We start from the raw sequence: 18,440 nt of genomic DNA, 5'->3' as shown, positions 1-18,440 counted from the left end.
TCTAGGGTTTTAGATCCAATCATGTTTATGGTTGGCTAAACCTCTTAGCTAGGGCTAAGAGGTGAAGCTTGTAGCATGATGGGTTGTTTCTATTGCTTCGATTCATGTTTATGTTAAACTTACTTTGATTCTAGTTTGATATTTAAGGAAGACTTTTAGTTTCTAATGGTTTACTGTAACTCAAATTACAGTAAATCTGCAATAGCTTTGAGTATCTTCTTTTCATGTATTGAGATTGTGAAGTTAGTAAATCTTGTTGTTCACCATCGTCCATTGGGTATGGTTGGGTGATGGAATCCCTTTTAACCTTCACAATTCTCCCATGTTTGAGTGTGGAATTGGTATATACTGTTGTTTTCCATTGTCTCCTGGGCATGGCTAAGTGATGGAATCACTTCTAGTTCTCACAACTCTCATCCATTGATAATTAGGTCAATGGAAGTTCAAATTTGATCTTAATTGCTATATCTTCCAACTGGATAAGATAGGACTAAGATTCCAGTTGTGTCCTTGAATCAAACATAGTATCACCCTGATTGCTACAAGTGGATCCTTAGAAACCCTAGTTTCCCACCTTTGAATTCTTAAGTTTCTAATTAAATACCTCACAATTACTTCTTTTATTTCCTAATTTAGATTTAGATCTTCTTCTAGTTTTGATTCTAGTTACCTTAAGAATACACACAAGCTTAGTCCCTGTGGATTCGACCTCAGTCTCACCGAGATTATTACTACATCGCGACCCTACACTTGGGGTTGTGAACAGTCAGTCTCTTGGTTTATTTTATTCTTCATGGGAAATTTAGGGATTTTGACTCTCTTCAACCTTAAATAATAGCTTACTCTCACAATTTCTTCCCAACCAAGGTTGTACTCTATTTTCAGGTATGGAGCTTTGTAATGTGATTTTGAGTTCATATCTTTTTTTTTTAATGTGTGATATTGTTGAATTTTCTAGTTCGATTTTAAATTCAAAGCTTTATTTCGTTCATCCTAAAAAAAATACAATGCTCATTTTCATTTGTAGTGGTTGGAGCTACACACAAGTCGAACCGACTCGGTGGACTCAACTCGTCCGACTCGGTCGGATCCGACTCGACCCAAACCGAATGGCAGAGTTGGGTTCGGATCGAGTAGCCCTATCCCAATCCGAAACCCGACCGAGTCGAGTTCGAGTTACATAGTAACTTGACCCAACTCGAACCGAAACTCAATCTGGTCGGACTCAACCCGATCTGAAACCCGACTCAATCCAGTTGTCAAGTAGTATGACAAACAATAAAATAAAAAATAAAAAAACTTTCCTTTCCCTCAACCCTAACCCTACCCGCCGCACCTGATCAGAGCAAACCGATCCAAAACCGATTTCGGCATAACAACACTCGTCCGGCCATCCCTCCCCTCCACTTCCTCCCTCCACCTATCTGGCCTAGCTTTGGCAGCAATCCGGCTTGATTAAGGTAAAATGTAATTTTTTTTAAAAAAAATTTAATAATTCCTAATTTGTCCTGGAGCGGCTTGGGCTCGTTGTGGTGCGTCTAGGCTGACTCGAGAGCGTCCTAGGCTTGTTGTGGTGGTCTGGGCTAGCTCGGGTGTGGTGCGAACATGCGGTCGGGCTCGCTAGTGCATCCCGCCTAGCCTGGCTCGAGTGCGGACTGTGCACCGAGGCCGGGCTCGTTGTGGTGCGTCCGGCCTAGCTCGGGTGCGGTCGGTCTAAAACCTAACCCTAAACCCTAATCCCTAAACTGAAAACCTAACCTTAACCATAACCCTAATCCCTAAACCCTAAACTCTAAAACTAATCCATAAAATCTAAACCCTACCTAACCCCAAACCCTAATCCCTAAACCTAAAACCTAACCCTAAACCCTAAATCCAAACCATAATCACTAAACCCTAAGACCTAAACGGCTAAACCTAATCCCTAAACCCTAAATCCTAAATTGCTAATGTGTTTTATTTATTTGAATTAAATAATTAGTGGTTAATTTTTGGGAATTGTGATTTACATTGCATATTATTTAGCTTATTATTGTGCATTAGATAGTTAGCTTAATATGTATGGATTACATTGTTTTTTGCTTAGTTTATAATTGTGCATTATATAGTTAGCTTAATATGTATGGATTACATTGCTTTTTTCTTAACTTATTATTGTGACTTGTGAGTTGGATAATTAGTTGCCCATTGGAGGATTTCTATGTGGCTAAACATAGATATAGTATGTTTTTGGTGGCATAGAAATCACTCAAATTGTCCCATTTTGGACAGTTCAAGGTTAGATAGATAGTATGTTTTTATATAACCTATTTAAATGTTCATACCTAATATGTACTCTATCTCTCCATTTCTCTCTAGATAAGTTTCTTCATTTTCATTTCTCATGTCAAATATCTTTACATTACTTAGATATTTGGCATCGCAATGTAATGGAAGATGAACTTATCTGCAGAGACATGAAAGAAGCTGCCAGATTTTCGGCGTGGGCGTTTAAATGGAAATATAAAAGTATTACAATCTATCCAACCTTGGATGGGTGACTAATTTAGGATTTAGTATAAATCTTTAAGGCATTAGAGTGATAATGCTAATTTGATTTAGTATCTTTCAACTATTAGATGGCTAATGAGGAAATTTCCAATACCCCCAGCGGTTTGTCAATTACATTGCCAAGGATCTTGGAAGATGAATGATTAGGTCTAGAAGATGAAGAGGTGCCCATTGATACTAGTACCTCACAGTCACAGATTACAGGAAAAGCGAAAAAAAAAAAAAAAATCGGTAGTGGGGGAAGATTTTGAAGTAACCCTGAAAAACGGCATAGTGAAGATACAATGCAACTATTGCAAGGCTCAATATGCTAAGTGTCATAAAAAAGTGAGAAGATAAACCTTAGGGCAACATACATTTTCATTTACCCAATCTTTAGTGGGTCCGTCGTAAAGCACATTGTCCGTCTATAAGTATAACAGAGACCATGTGAATGAGTTGACGGCCAGATTTATTATTGCCAATGAAAGACCATTTCAGATGGTAGTCCTTTTGTCAAATTAGCCAGAGGCCTTAACCCCAGATACAAGGTTTCCCGTACAACAATAAAGAGAGCATGCATGAAGATGTATGCAAACGAGAATCTCAAGTTGAAAGGACAGTTGGAATCGGTTTCCCGAATCAGCCTAACATCAGATTTGTGGACGGCATCCAATCAACAAAAGGGGTATATGTTACTAACTACCCACTAAGTTGATGCCGAATAGAGGCTCCACAAAAGAATTACAAACTTTCGTTATCTTGTGCCTCCTCACACTAGATTGATGATTTCAGACTGCATCTACAGATGTCTTGTGGGGTGGGACATCGAGAAGAAAATCTCGATAACTTTAGACAATGCCTTTGCAAACGATAGCGTAATAACGAACTTGCGAAACCAATTTAGGGCCACCGGTGACTTGTATTTTGGGGGAAAGATATTTCATGTTAGGTGTTGTGCCGATGTCCTAAACTTGATTGTACAAGATGACATGAAAACAATTGAACCAATGATCAAGAACATAAGAGTGTGAAGTACATACAGGGGTCACCTTCATGATTAAATACATGGAATGAGATCATGAAACGGTTGAATTTGTCAGCTCATAGAACAATGAAGGTGGATGTCATAACGCATTGGAATTCAACTTTCGAAATGTTGGATTCAAAGATAGCTTTCAGAGATGCATTCTCTCGCAATGCGGAGCGTGATAGTGCGTATTTGTGGTTGCCTTCTAATGATGATTGGAAAAGAGCTGAAGCAGTTCGTAAGTTCCTTTCAGTTTTTTACGACACAACGAAGAAATTTTCAGGAATCAAGTATCTAACAACAAATATATTTCAACCAGAACTTTGGAGGGTAAAAGATGTTTTGTACAGAAGCACTAATGGACCAGACTTTTTACAATTAATGACTATGGGTATACAATTAAAGTTTGATAAGTATTAGTCTGAGTGCAGTCTGTTAATGGCTGTTGCAGTCATTCTTGAAGAGTGTCACTGAGGTAGATAAGATTCGTGATACAGTTGAAGATTTTTACAATTTCTATGTACAAACTTTGGGCGCCACAAAAGACAATACTGTAGCTGCAATCCCGACTCCTGAAGTGGGTTCTAGTTCTATTATTGATGAACGACGAAACACAATCAATGATTTCATGTCTTTAATGGCACATGTTGAGACTCAAACACAGACAACCCAAACAGAACTTGACCACCATCTCAAGGAGCCAATTGTAAAGAACAAAGGCGAAGAATTTGATGTTTTAGACTGGTGGAAGTCAAAAGCTCGTGATTCACAGTATCATTTGCTCTCGTTAATGAAATGAGACATATTATCAATTCCAATTTCAATTGTGGCGTCAGAAGCTGCTTTTAATACCGAAAGTGGGGTCATGAACAAGTATCGAAGCTCACTTACACCAGAATCAGTTGAAGCACTCATTTGTACACAGGATTGGCTACGTCCAATCTGAGGGAAAGGGAATTCTGTTGATGCAGAGTTCAAGAAAAAGGAGATTGAGAAGCAAGATGAGACAATACCTGCAACAATTGCATGAGGCAGGATAAGACAAGATCTTCTATTTCTCTTGCATTTGCTTACAACAGGATTTTGACAGTTTTTTTTTTTTTGGACTTGAATTGTAAAATTTGATGGGTGGATGGAGTTTTTTTCCTCTTTTCATTTATGTTTTTAAATTAGTTAATGTTGTTCAAATCTCATATGGTTGGCTGATTGCATTTATTTATCTTCATTAATTAATTATTTATGTTGCCTTACCTAACCAACTATTTTTCTTTCAAAATAAACACCTATAGATATATCATCAGAAGATGATCCATCGGCAGATATTTGGGATTATGGAGCCCAAGTCTACTCCCAGGATGGAAAGATAAAGTTACAATGCACGTTGTGTGGAAAACAATTTATGAACAAAACAAATCGGTTGAAATTACATTTGGCTTGTCAGGGAGGAGACGTTGCACCATGTAGCAAAGCTCCTTAGGAAGTTTGGGATTTATTTCGAGTCATTCTCGACTCAAATACAAAGACTTTCTCCACCCCTTCCCCTACAACTACAACCAATACAACCAGCCACAGAAGATACAAAAGTAGGCCTATTATAATTGAAGAAGGGCTAAGCAGAAGAACTGCCTCCACAGTTAGTAGAAAAGAACAAGAGAGACTTTAAGGAAATAAGAAGAAAGCTTGAAAATGACATCCAGGACTAGACAACAATATCAACCCTTTCCGAGACAACATGATGCTGATGCAGGCACGAATAAATCATCAAAGTTTCTTAAAAGTCTCGCAACATTTTATAGGTGGTTGGAAATCTCGTACAAATCATATCATAAAAAGTGGCTGAAAAAACTTGTTGAATTTACGAATGAGGATGATGGAAAGGCATCTCCACCATCCGATTCAGCAGAGGTAAACGACCATCTTTTGGACACCTCTGGCTTGGAGTCAACCTAAAGTTCTCCCGCAATTGAAGTCATAAAAAGAGAACCAAATGATGATTCTGGCGACGAAGGTGGAGGAGCCAAGGTATTTAAAATCAGTTACGTAATGGTAACGGTCATAACCATTACGCGTTAGGGGGTCGAAATGGCTGTAACGGCCCCATAACGGTCTAGTTACATTTTTTTTTAGGAAAAAAAAAAAAAGGCAGTCGCAACGGCCCGTATCATAACGGTAACGGCGGTGGCCGTTACAGCCACTGTTACCGTTTTGGAATACCTTGGGAGGAAGGGGTTACTATTATGGACAATGTTACTCAAGTTACACACCATAAAGGCATTCATCATATAGAGGATATTGAATGAATGAAATCTTTCTTAGTTTGTATGTGGACGTGGTTTATTTACTTTTGATTTTTGACAATGTCTATTTACTTTGTTCGTTTTATGGACATGGTTTATTTACTTTTGATTTCAAAGAGTACCCCTCTGAGTGTTTTAAGCGACATTTGTATTTTGTTCATACCTTGGACACCCTAAGGGCCAAGGCTAGATTTTTAAACTTGGGTTCAGCCCTCGGGTCAAGTGTTTGATCCCAAGCTCTTGAGGCCTTGCCATAGTAACCCAACCCAGCGACTCAATCTGACTTAGTGCCAACTCAATCTCAAGGCTAGATTTTTAAGCTTGGGCTTAGCCCTCGGGCTAAGTGTTTGAGCCCAAGCTCTTGCGGCCTTGCCCCAGTAACCCAGCCCGATAACCCGATCCGACTCGGTATTTCTGATTGGGTCAGACACGGTGATGGGGACATCAAAGGACCTACTCGGGTGTATCAGAGATGGAGATGACCACCCACATCAAAGCAGCTTTCTTTGTGGATGGGAGACGAGTTCCAGATGGGGCCCGCCAGGCCATTTTAAAGACCACACATGCATTGGACATGCATCAAGAAGACCCCATCTTGGGATGATGCATGTGGGCTGCTTAGGAGATCACTTTAGTCATGATTTTTATTTCGTGTCGATCCGACCGTTGAATCTTGTCGATCAGGCCATCGAGCCACCAAATCTTCTTGATCTGGACCCCTTGGACTCTGATCTTGCTTTCTTTATATTTTTATTATTTTTAGGATTTATTTGATGGTTGGGATTGATAATAAATGCTTTAATTTTCTTATTTTGGATGATGAGTCACTTTACTAAGTGAGTGGCATAGTAGTAATCATGCTGAATTTTAATTCCGAATTTTTTAATTATAAAACCACAAGGGAAGTAGAGTTCCAATCCAAGTGGAGATTTGAGAAGAAAAAAAGAAAAAAAGAAGCTCTATTGTGTGAAGAAATTTTCCTCTTTATTTTATAAGGTTTAAAAAAATAAAAATAAAAAAAACCTCCCTTCCAATTAAATTGCAGAAGGGTAGAAGCTTGTTTGGTGGTGGATTCCAAGGTACATCCTTCCTCTTCATCTTCTTCAAAAGGTATTCTTCGTCTTACATCCTTCCTCTCTCTTCTTCGAAAGGTATTCTTCGTCTTACATCCTACCTCTCTCTTCTTCGAAACGTATTCTTCATCTTACATCCTTCCTCTCTCTTCTTCAAAAGGTATTCTTCTTCTCCTGTCTTCCTCCTTGCCTTTCCATTACAACCTTCTAAACCCTAGATTTTCAATTTCCTATTTTCCCCAATTCCTATGAACCCTAATTCTCCATATTTCATATTTTTCCCTTTTTAACCCTAATCATAAAACCTACAAATGTCCCTTTAGTGTGGAACGCGCCTCTGCTAAATTGGAAGTTCTATCCTTCCATCGGTCCTACTTCTAATTGATTTATGTGATTTAGGTTAAATCAGATTTTATTTCCTATTGTTTACTCAATTACTTGGTGGATTAGCATCTATTGTTAACTGAATTACTTTATGGAATCTTTCATAATCACCACATTGCATGTTAGCATTAAATCATGTGTCTTGCATCACACGGTTCGGATCAGTCCAGCCCAGACTCAGACTCGAATCAAGTTAGGCATACTGGACTCAGTACCGAGTCGGATCGAGTTCGGATCATGTCTTTTCAAAACTGGATCGAGTCAGATCAAACCTAACTCGGTCTGACTCGACTCGATGCCCACCTCTAGTAGTGTTTTTAGGATTTTGCATGTTAAGAGTTTGTTTATGATGTGATGGCTATAGTTTAATTTCAAGAGCACATTTTCATAGAGTATTTGTTTTAACCATTGAGTGGTATAAGGTGATAGCAACTTCATGCTGATGTCGTGGGTATTTAATGGATCAACTAGAGACTTATAATTAATGTTTAATTTGGACTGTGGATACAAAATTAAAGAGGTTAGCTAAGCCCACTTGTGTGTATAAGGAAGCCCACCAACAGGCAGGCACATCCAACATGAGGGTCGCACCCTGTAGATGCCATACCAAAAATCACAGTGGAACACATCAGGTGTGCCACTGTTCAAAACAAATGGAGAGCAAAAGAAAGTATCGCCAAGGTTTTTTAAGCTCATGATTGGTTTTGAACAGTGTGACATACATGAGGAGTCAGCTGACATGATTTTGAAGACGAGGTATCTATGTGGCGTGAGTCGTGACCCACCTGATAGACTGCTTAGATCTTTCACAAGTGCAGATGTGCTGCGCTTGGGCTTAGCAAATGTTCAAGTATAAAGTCAGAAGGTTATAAGCACCTTTTTTCCCTTAGAGAAATCAATAGATATTTTATAAAAGAAGAGGGGGGTGCATTGTGTCAAATTAAAAGTGATCCAAAATCACCAAGGGATAGGAGTATTCCATTACAAAGATTTGTGGAAAGTTTGAAAATATTGCATTACCCATGATTGAAAAGGACAAAATAGATATGAAATTTTACCTGAATTGGATTCTCTTCGAATCTTGCAGGAGGAATTAATGCTTGTAATTGCTCAAAAAATACACTGCACAGGAAATTCAAGGGTTAATGTTGACAGGCTCCTAGAATAAACTAAAGATAGGATGCAACTCCCAAGCTGATTACACATAAAAGCTCGCAGAAACTGTAGATAATGTACACTGATAACACAAATGATACACAATATCAAACAAGAATATTTGTGGTAAAGAAACTGAGAGCAGACAGTCAAACTCAGGTCAAACATATTAGAATGCTTCTCATGTTGGTTTCACTTCCGAGCTTAGGAGGATCTTGAATGAGCAGTGCAGGCTCATCTTTTCTATTAATATTCATCGAGTGTGCACCATGTAATGACTGCCATGTAATGCCTTCCCAGTCAATATCATTTTCTTTGTATATATACTTACTAGCATCCATATCCAATAATCTATATTCTTAAAAGCTCCTATAAATTCCAACCATGCTTCAATAAATTCCAGCCATCCACTACCTTCATAACCTCAGCCCTTCATTTCCCTGGCTTAACACAAATTTCCTATTTCAGTCCTAATTAAAATATATAGCAGTAAATGAGAGTTACTTGAAACAGTCCCATAGGAAAGTCTAAATGGTCCGACCCTGACAACATGTCCTACCTTTTATCCATGTTAATTATTGCTGCTGCTAAATGACTACATGGTGTTAATCAAGAGGGCCATGAGAAGCTATGATGAGAAGAAAAAAGAAGACAAAGATGGAAGAGAGAAACAATTAGAGAGAGAGAGAGAGAGAGAGAGAGAGAGAGAGGACAGAAATAGCAAGAACATGGGAGGCTTAGGGTGTATTGAAATCCTAGCCCCCTACTTTTATTTATAATAGTAAAAATGTGAATGGGCCCTATGGGCCTTATTACATGGACTTGTGAATGGGCCCTATGATCCTTATCAGTGTTCGAAATATCGGTATCGTGCAATGTATCGCAACCTTGGGATACAGATACGTATCAGTTATTGCACGGGTTATATCCTTTGTATCGCATAATTTATCGCACTTTTTGGGAAACATGGGAAAACATTAGCAAAATGGTTGAATTTTTTTATGAAACTTCAGAGATTATTTAAAAAGACCTTAATATACACTTTTAAATCATAAAATATCAAAAAAGAAGTGCACATAATAAATTTCCTTTGTATAAGGTACTAAGTTATGCGTTATCTGTTTAAGCTAAGGTAAATATATTTAAATATGATGCATACCATTTATAAATGTATAAAGAAATGTATGAAAATGAGTCATATCCAAACCTCAATTGAAATTCATTTTAACATATCATTTTAGGGCATGGCTTGAAAAATAAGGCAGATCCAAATCTGAGGTGGACCACAACACACAAAATAGTGGTCATTGAATGATCACCATTAAACTTTTTTGGCTATAAATTTTTTGCATAAAGCTAATATCTATGTTTTCCCATCCAAGTTTGTCAAACCTCATGAATAGATTGGATGACAAATAAACATTACGGTGGGCCCTAAAAAGCTTCAATGGTGGACATCATTGCCACCACATTTTCTTGTGGTGTGGTACACTTGATCTTACATTTGTCTCCTTTTTGGGCTCATACCTTAAAATTACTTATGAAAAATGGATGGAGGGTGTGGATTGGCTGGTGTACCACACATCAGCGAGGTATGGGTATGTGTCGTGTGAAGATGGGATGCGGATTTCCTACTAAATCCTTTCGCAGGAGTGGGGCACACCGTGATGTTTGTGAGAAATCTACTCCATTCATTAGTTTTGTGAGCTTATTTTAAGACTAGAGGCAAAAATTGAGCAGGATCCAAGACTCAAGTGGGTCGCGCTAAAGAAAAAGGTGGGTAGGTAAATTCCTACGGTTGAAACGATTGAAACGACAATGATGTTTACATTCCATCCATACCATTCATAACGTCATTACTATTGGGATGAATTGAAAACCCAAATATTAGACTAATTCAAAACTTGTGGCCACCCGAATACTTCAACTGTGGACCTTCAGTCCTCACGTTTTAGGCCCACTTGAGTCTTGGATCTGGCTCATTTTTCGGCCCTATGTTTTAAAATGTGCTCAAAAAACAGATGGACGGAGTGGATTTCTCACAAACATCGCGGTGGACCCCACCTAAGTTTCCAGCGCATGAACTTCATGCGACGTAGCGCAGATGATCATCCACCACCTCCAGTTGTACCAACAGTTCAAAGGAGATCAGAGTTACATGGGCCCCACAATAATGTATTTATTATATCCACACTGTTCATCCATTTGGAGAGATCATTTTAGATCATGGGCCCAAAAATGAGTCACATCCAAACCTCAATTGGACCACACCACAAATTGCAGTGAGGACAATGATTCTCACCGTTATAACATTTGCACGGTCCACCATGACGTTGTTTTCCATCCAATCTGTTCATGAGGTCACAAAGACCTTGATGAAGAGGAAAAACAAATATCATACGATCCAAAACTTTTGTGACCCGTGAAAGGGTTTCAATGGTAGACGTTCAGTATCCCGCTACTTTTTCCAGTGTGGTCCGCTTGATCTTTGGATCTGTCTTATTTTTTGGCTCCACCCTTACGACGAGCTCGCCAACTGGACGAACGGTTTGGATATAACCAAGGTGTCCCGTATCGGTATCGGTTGGCGTAACGGTGACCTCCAAAACCGATACAGATACGGGGGCGTAACGGTGATACGGGGGCGTAACGGCCCGTAACGGCGCAAAATTTTTTTTTTGCCAAAAAAATATGAAAAAATATGGATTAAATCCGGAATATTCTAAGCATTCTAAATATGCATTCATTTATAAATTGGAACATGTTTATGGTGGTGTAACGGTCCACTCTTTAGTGAGAAGTTGTATCGGACTGTCTGATGAATTTATGAACCAGATAACCTGAATTTGACTACAAAATTCATATATTTAATTTTCTAACTATCTACTATCAATGATAGATATATTAGAATGAATGTAATATGAAAATATCTTACATTTAGGTGTTTGCAATTATTTTTGAGGGCCAAAATTCATGCGTAAATAGAAAAAAAATATAAAATGGCACCCCAAATATGTAAAATGCACATTAACATGTTCTACTATGATTAACACATCATATGGCATCATTAAAACAGCAAAAGAATCATTAAAAAATGATTTTTCGAATTTTCAAAAAAAGGGCTGAAATAAATGCGTAAATAGAAAAAAATAAAAATATATATATAAAATGGCACCCCAAATATGTAAAATGCACATTAACATGTTCTACTATGATTAACACATCATATGGCATCATTAAAACAGCAAAAGAATCATTAAAAAATGATTTTTCGAATTTTCAAAAAAAGGGCCGAAATAAATGCGTAAATAGAAAAAAATATAAAAAAAATATAAAATGGCACCCCAAATCTGTAAAATGCATATTAACATGTTCTACTATGATTAACACATCATATGGCATCATTAAAACAGCAAAAGAATCATTAAAAAATGATTTTTCGAATTTTCAAAAAAAGGGCCAAAATAAATGCGTAAATAGAAAAAAATATAAAAAATATATAAAATGGAACCCCAAATCTGTAAAATGCACATTAACATGTTCTACTATGATTAACACATCATATGACATCATTAAAACAGCAAAAGAATATTTAAAAATGGTTTTTCGAATTTTCTTCAAAAATAGGGCCAAAATAAATGCGTAAATAGAAAAAAATATTAAAAATATAAAATGGCACCCCAAATCTGTTAAAATGCACATTAACATGTTGTACTATGATTATCTATTTAATTTTCTAACTTCTACTATCAATGATAGATACATTAAATGGAATGATTAAAACAGCAAAACAATCATTAACATTTAGGTGTTTGCAATTATTTTAAAAAAGGGCCAAAATTCATGCGTAAATAGAAAAAAAATATATAAAATGGCACCCCAAATCTGTAAAATGCACATTAACATGTTCTACTATGATTAACACATCATATGGCATCATTAAAACAGCAAAAGAATCATTAAAAAATGATTTTTCGAATTTTCAAAAAAAGGGCCGAAATAAATGCGTAAATAGAAAAAAATATTAAAAATATATAAAATGGCACCCCAAATCTGTAAAATGCATATTAACATGTTCTACTATGATTAACACATCATATGGCATCATTAAAACAGCAAAAGAATCATTAAAAAATGATTTTTCGAATTTTCAAAAAAAGGGCCAAAATAAATGCGTAAATAGAAAAAAATATAAAAAATATATAAAATGGAACCCCAAATCTGTAAAATGCACATCAACATGTTCTACTATGATTAACACATCATATGACATCATTAAAACAGCAAAAGAATCATTTAAAAATGGTTTTTCGAATTTTCAAAAAAAGGGCCAAAATAAATGCGTAAATAGAAAAAAATATTAAAAAAATATAAAATGGCACCCCAAATCTGTAAAATGCACATTAACATGTTCTACTATGATTAATACATCAAATGGCATGATTAAAACAGCAAAACAACCATTAAAAACTGATTTTTCGAATTTTAAAAAAAAGGGCCAAAATAAATGCGTAAATAGAAAAAAATATTAAAAAAATATAAAATGGCACCCCAAATCTGTAAAATGCACATTAACATGTTCTACTATGATTAATACATCAAATGGCATGATTAAAACAGCAAAACAACCATTAAAAACTGATTTTTCGAATTTTAAAAAAAAGGGCCAAAATTCATGCGTAAATAGAAAAAAATATTAAAAAATTATTAAATGGCACCCCAAATCTGTAAAATGCACATTAACATGTTCTACTATGATTAACACATCATATGACATGATTAAAACAGCAAAATATATTAAAAAAAGTATAAATATCTATTTTTGACGAATTTCTAAAAAATGGCCCACCGAGCTTTGATTCAAAAAAATCTATAATATAATGTGTTTTTCTATCAAATACCTAGCTAAGGTTGGTCGAAATTAGTAGTAGAAGGAGTTAGAAACAGTTTGGAAGCAAGAAGTTTCAAAAAAACAGCAAAAACAGAGCTTAAAAAAAAAAAAAAAAAAAGTCACCGTTTCGGGCCCGTTACACCCGTATCGGTCCCGTATCGGCCGATACGGGTACAAAAAATCGAATCGGCCGTTTCGGCCCCGAAACGGGTAACGGTTCACACCGTTACCGTTACGTATCGGCCGATACGGCCGATACGTAACCGATTTGGCATTCCATGGAGCTAATTGTTCAGAGTAAACAAGCCCAATACAATCATAAGTCTGAGCTAAAAATGGAACATCTACCTAGTCTAAACAAGCTCAAACCAATAGTCCAGTACATAAACGAGTATGAACCGACTATCTGGTATATAAATGATTTGGGCAGCAACCCTGTATAAATTCTGGTCACATCACACATCCTGGCAAGGAGAGCCTAAAATGAAGCTGCTAATTCGCCGAATGATGTGGTGGAGAAGAGGCGAGCACACGTCACACAGCGAGAGACAATACAGTTAAACACCTCCAACCTTCAGCAAAAAATAGCAAATCCTTAAAAAAACAAAATCTTCATAAAAGGAATAGAATAAGAATTTTTAGCAACATCTGAAAGTGCCCTGGTTTGTCAAATTACGTGAGTGTTGAGTTAGTCTGTCAAGTGAGCCCAAGCTGAAGATTACAAGACTAAGAACTCAACCAAGAAGAAGTTCAAGCGCTCCGCATAGGTAAACAAAGCCTCACTTCCCTAATCAAACCCTTAAGGTGTATGACCCCATCAATAACAACTTAGTCTTTACCCACAACGGTTTTCAAAAATCCATTGGTAAGCTTAGTGTTGATCACTTAAGAGTATTAGAGGAAAAACATGAACTATACAGGGGAAAAAAATCAATGTCCTGACGATTGCATCAATATGCAATTGAGGACAACTTCGATGGAATCAAACATGGTTCGATTGCATCAAAAACATGCCCATAGAGTCTAGCAACAACTAAACAACAAGCTGGAAATTGTCAATTGCATCGAGTGATGTTCGATGATATCGAAATTCACATTTCGATGTCATCGAACCCACTTCGATTAAATCGACTAAGGGCTTACTTCCTCCAAGATTAAAATACTCTAAGTGTTCCTTGGTGTAATCGAACCTTCTTCGATAACATCGAGAGTAAGTTATCAATGGCATCGAAGACTGTTCGATTGCATCGATATAAGGACCAGTTTGTCCGACAAGCTTTATAAGAAAATCCAATATATTCGATTGCATCGATGACTGGTCGATGACATCGAAGGTCTGATCGATTCCATCGAAAAGTGGACAAATTTGACTAGTAACCAAAGGGTATTGTTTAAAAGGAATTTCCGATGGGATTGAAACATCCCTCAATGACATCAAAGTGCACGTCGATGACATCAAAGGGTGCTCGATGAGATCGATCAGAATTTGATCTACAACCAATGCAATATCTTGGTGTAGGTAGTTGACGCAATCGGCGAAGATTCGATGACATCGAAATTCAAATTTCGATGGCATCGAAGACACTTCAATAACATCGACAATGTCAGATTTCTGCCCCTTTTTTTATTGTTGGGATTCATCTTTATTAAAACTCGTGGGTTGCTTCTTGGTAAATGGAGCTAGATTTGAAGAGAGCTTGAGAGAGTCATTGCAATAGTTAACACCCCATCCTCAAGCCCTCTTTCCCATTGGAGTTCATCATTCAATCCTTAGCACAAGCATTTACTCTTATCTTCATTGCTTGGATTGAATCATGAACTCTAGCATTCATTGAGATTCCAGTAACACTTCTTAATGGCAAATCATTGTATTGGAATACTTGAATGCTTAGCTCATGGGAATCTTCTCTAGGTATTTAATTTACATCATCTAAATAGAGAAGATCGCACCCAAACCCAAACCTCACAACTTCAGAGCATTGAATGAAGCATCAATCAGCGGTTGCGGTTCAAGGGAGCTGAAGACTCTTCATCAACAAAGAAGATCATCTTCAAATTGTGCTAAAATGGGGCTCACTCACTTATTTGTAAGTATACAAAGTCCATTGAGTCTGAAGCCCTTTCCTTGTATAGGATAGGGATTTAGATTTTGAGTTGACAAACTCGCTAAGACCTTTCGTAGGCCTCCGACGGGAGAATACGTAGTCCTTGTATAGGATGTCTTGCCTTGTGTAGGCTCTTAGTAGTGTCCTAGTGTAGGCATCTAAAGTTGTCTTGTGTAGGCTCCTTAGTTAACCTTGTGTAGGTTGTGAAGGTTTATGGTTGTCCTAATTTAAAACCATTGGATGGTAAAATCCGGTACACTCTAGAAGAGAGTGCATCAACCGGGAGGGGAGTAGGCAAGTAGCCAAACCACTATATATGATTGTTTGGGATTGCTATTTGTGCATTGATCTAATTATGCTCATGTTTCTGGAATGATTATTTGTGATGCATGCATTGGACGGATGTCTAAGCATTGATAGGAATCACATCCCGCACACATGCACATACACTATCTCTAAAGGCTAGTTGCTTTACATATAAATCTTGTGTAGCCATTGTGAATGGACCCTCTACTAGCTTGGAAGCCTTAGAGTTACTTTGTCGTACTTATCTTGATTAAATTAAGGCATTGTATATTTGTATGTTGTAAGAAGCAAATATTTTTGAAAAGTCCTATTCACCCCCCTTTAGGACACTTGGACATATTTCCATACTTCAATAGCAGCAGTCCTATCGCAATTTCAACATCTTCAACCAAACAGCAGAAAAATCAGCAAGAACTTTAACTACATATCAAGGAGGCTTCAAATCCAACAACACGCGATTCAAAACCCTATGATAAAAAAATCTAGCCGCAAGCCAGCCCCTTCTCACAAATCACAACGAGTCAATAAAGAAAAAACCTCATGACTCTAAAAAAATTAATATTTAAATATTTAAAAAAAATAAAAATAAAAATAAAAGAAGAAGAAGAAGAATGAAGGAAAAATGGTTAATAAAAAGTTGTATAGGAAAGGAAGGGAACCACCACTTGTTGAAGAATGAAGGGTGAAGGGAAAATGGTTAATAAGAAGTTGTATAGGAAAAGGAAAGAGGGAAAGATGAAAGAAAGAAAAGAAGATTAGGAAGGGAATGAAGAAACCGCCGAAGATTAGGAAGGAAAACACCACTTGTTAAGAAAAAATAGAAGAATAAAACTCATAGAGTTAAGAGGAAGAAGGAAAGAATGAAGAAGAAGAAAAAAGAAAAATGAAGGAAAAGAAGGGAACCGCCGAGGATTATGAAGGGACATACAAAAAATACCTAAAAATCTGCCCTAATAGAAAAAATCAATAAACACTATCTAGAGTAATATGAAAATCTGCTTTAACAAGAAAAATCCAGCAAACCCTAGCCAAGGCAACACAAAAATCTGCTTCCAACGGAAAAAATCCAAGCAAACCCTAGTTAAGGCAACGCAAAAAAATACTTCAATTAAAAATTTTTTAAAAAAAAAAAAAAAACCCTATAGCTAAGGCAACAAAAAATCAGCAACATCAAGTCTTTCAGGGAAAAAAAAAAATCTCTATAAAAAATGAGGAGGAAGAGAAGAAGAAGAAACCGTAGGAGCACTTAAGCCATAATACCATGTTAAATGGCTACATGGTGCTAATCTTAAGGACCTATGAGAAGCTGCAACGAGAAGAAGAGAAGAAGAACACCTGAGAGTTAGTTCCCTTACTTGAAGGCAAACAGGCCATTGGATGTCGGTGGGTTTATACCATCAAGTATTGTCAAGATGGTTCTATTGATTGTTATAAGACATGGTTAGTTGCAAAAAGTAATATTCAAACGTATGGCATGGACTACTTTGAGACATTCTCTCTTGCAGAAGACATTCTCTCTTGTGGCCAAGCTTAACTCTATTCATGTGGTTATCTCCTTGGCAATAAACTTGCCTTGGCCCCTATTTCAACTACATGTAAAGAAAGCATTTTTACATAGCGATCTTGTCGAATAGGTCTATATGAATCAGCCCCTAGGTTTTTCTATGCCTTCTGACTCACCTCTTATGTGTTGGCTAAAAAAGTCCATCTACAATCTCAAACAGTCGACAATTGCTTGGTTTGATCAATTCAGTCGCACTCTTTTGGATTTTGGATTTGTTCACAACCAAGACGATCACTCTCTATTCATATGTCATTAGCCTACAGAACTTATGGTGTTGATTGTTTATATGGATGACATTGTGTTGTCTGACAATGACACTGAGGGAATGGTGGCCATTAAATCTTTTCTCAAAACTCAATTTGAGATCAAAGATCTTGGAATTCTTTGGTATTTTTTGCGCATCGAAGTTGCTCAATCTAAGTCTGGAGTTGTGCTCTCGCAAAGGAAATATGTCATTGATCTTCTCTCAGAGACTGAGATGCTAGGATGCAAGCCTAATTCCACGCATATGGATACTACTCACAAAACAAGTCATGAAGACTGTGAGCTCTTCTCTAATCATGGGATGCATCGGCGTTGGTTAGTCGTTTTATCTAACTACTACTCGGCAGGATCTTTTGTATATTGTGGGGGTTGTGAGTCAATTCATGCATGCCCCTCGTACCACACGTCTAATAGCATTGTATCATATCCTTCGATATCTCAAATCTTCCCCACGCAAAGGTTTACCTTTTCAACAGCATGGTCATTATCATCTATCTGCTTGTTCCGATGTTGATTGTGCTAGAAATTCACATGATCATCAGTCTACGTCTGGGTATTGTACATTCATAGGCGGTGACCTTGTCACTTGGAAGAGTAAGAAACAATCTGTCGCAGCGTGATCTTCTACCGAGGCTGAGTATTGAGCGATGGCTCATGCGAGATGTGAACTTAATTGGCTCCGCACTCGCTTACAGGAACTTGGTTATAATCCTTCGAGTGTCATTCCGTTGCATTGCAATAATCAGGCTGTCATTCATTAGTTGTTTTTCAAATCTACAAAGTATCAAAGCCGAACACTAGAATAGAGAGATGAAATACAAAGGCAAGTTGGACAAGGCTAC

At 37.2% G+C, this 18,440-nt stretch overlaps 1 protein-coding gene across 22 annotated transcripts in view; it reads right to left on the bottom strand.

The window, feature by feature from the left end:
- The window catches only part of LOC131231011 (nodulin homeobox), an 81,741-nt gene that overhangs the window by 5,112 nt on the left and 58,189 nt on the right, over positions 1-18,440 (bottom strand). For all 22 annotated transcript variants that reach the window (XM_058227079.1, XM_058227083.1, XM_058227085.1 and 19 more), the window contains one exon: positions 8,372-8,435. In XM_058227079.1, coding sequence (XP_058083062.1) covers positions 8,372-8,435 — 64 coding nt within the window. The remainder of the gene's footprint in view (positions 1-8,371; positions 8,436-18,440) is intronic.

Source organism: Magnolia sinica, chromosome 17 (assembly GCF_029962835.1).
Source record: "Magnolia sinica isolate HGM2019 chromosome 17, MsV1, whole genome shotgun sequence".
Taxonomy (NCBI): domain Eukaryota; kingdom Viridiplantae; phylum Streptophyta; class Magnoliopsida; order Magnoliales; family Magnoliaceae; genus Magnolia; species Magnolia sinica.
This window is presented reverse-complemented; position numbering and strand designations above follow the sequence as displayed.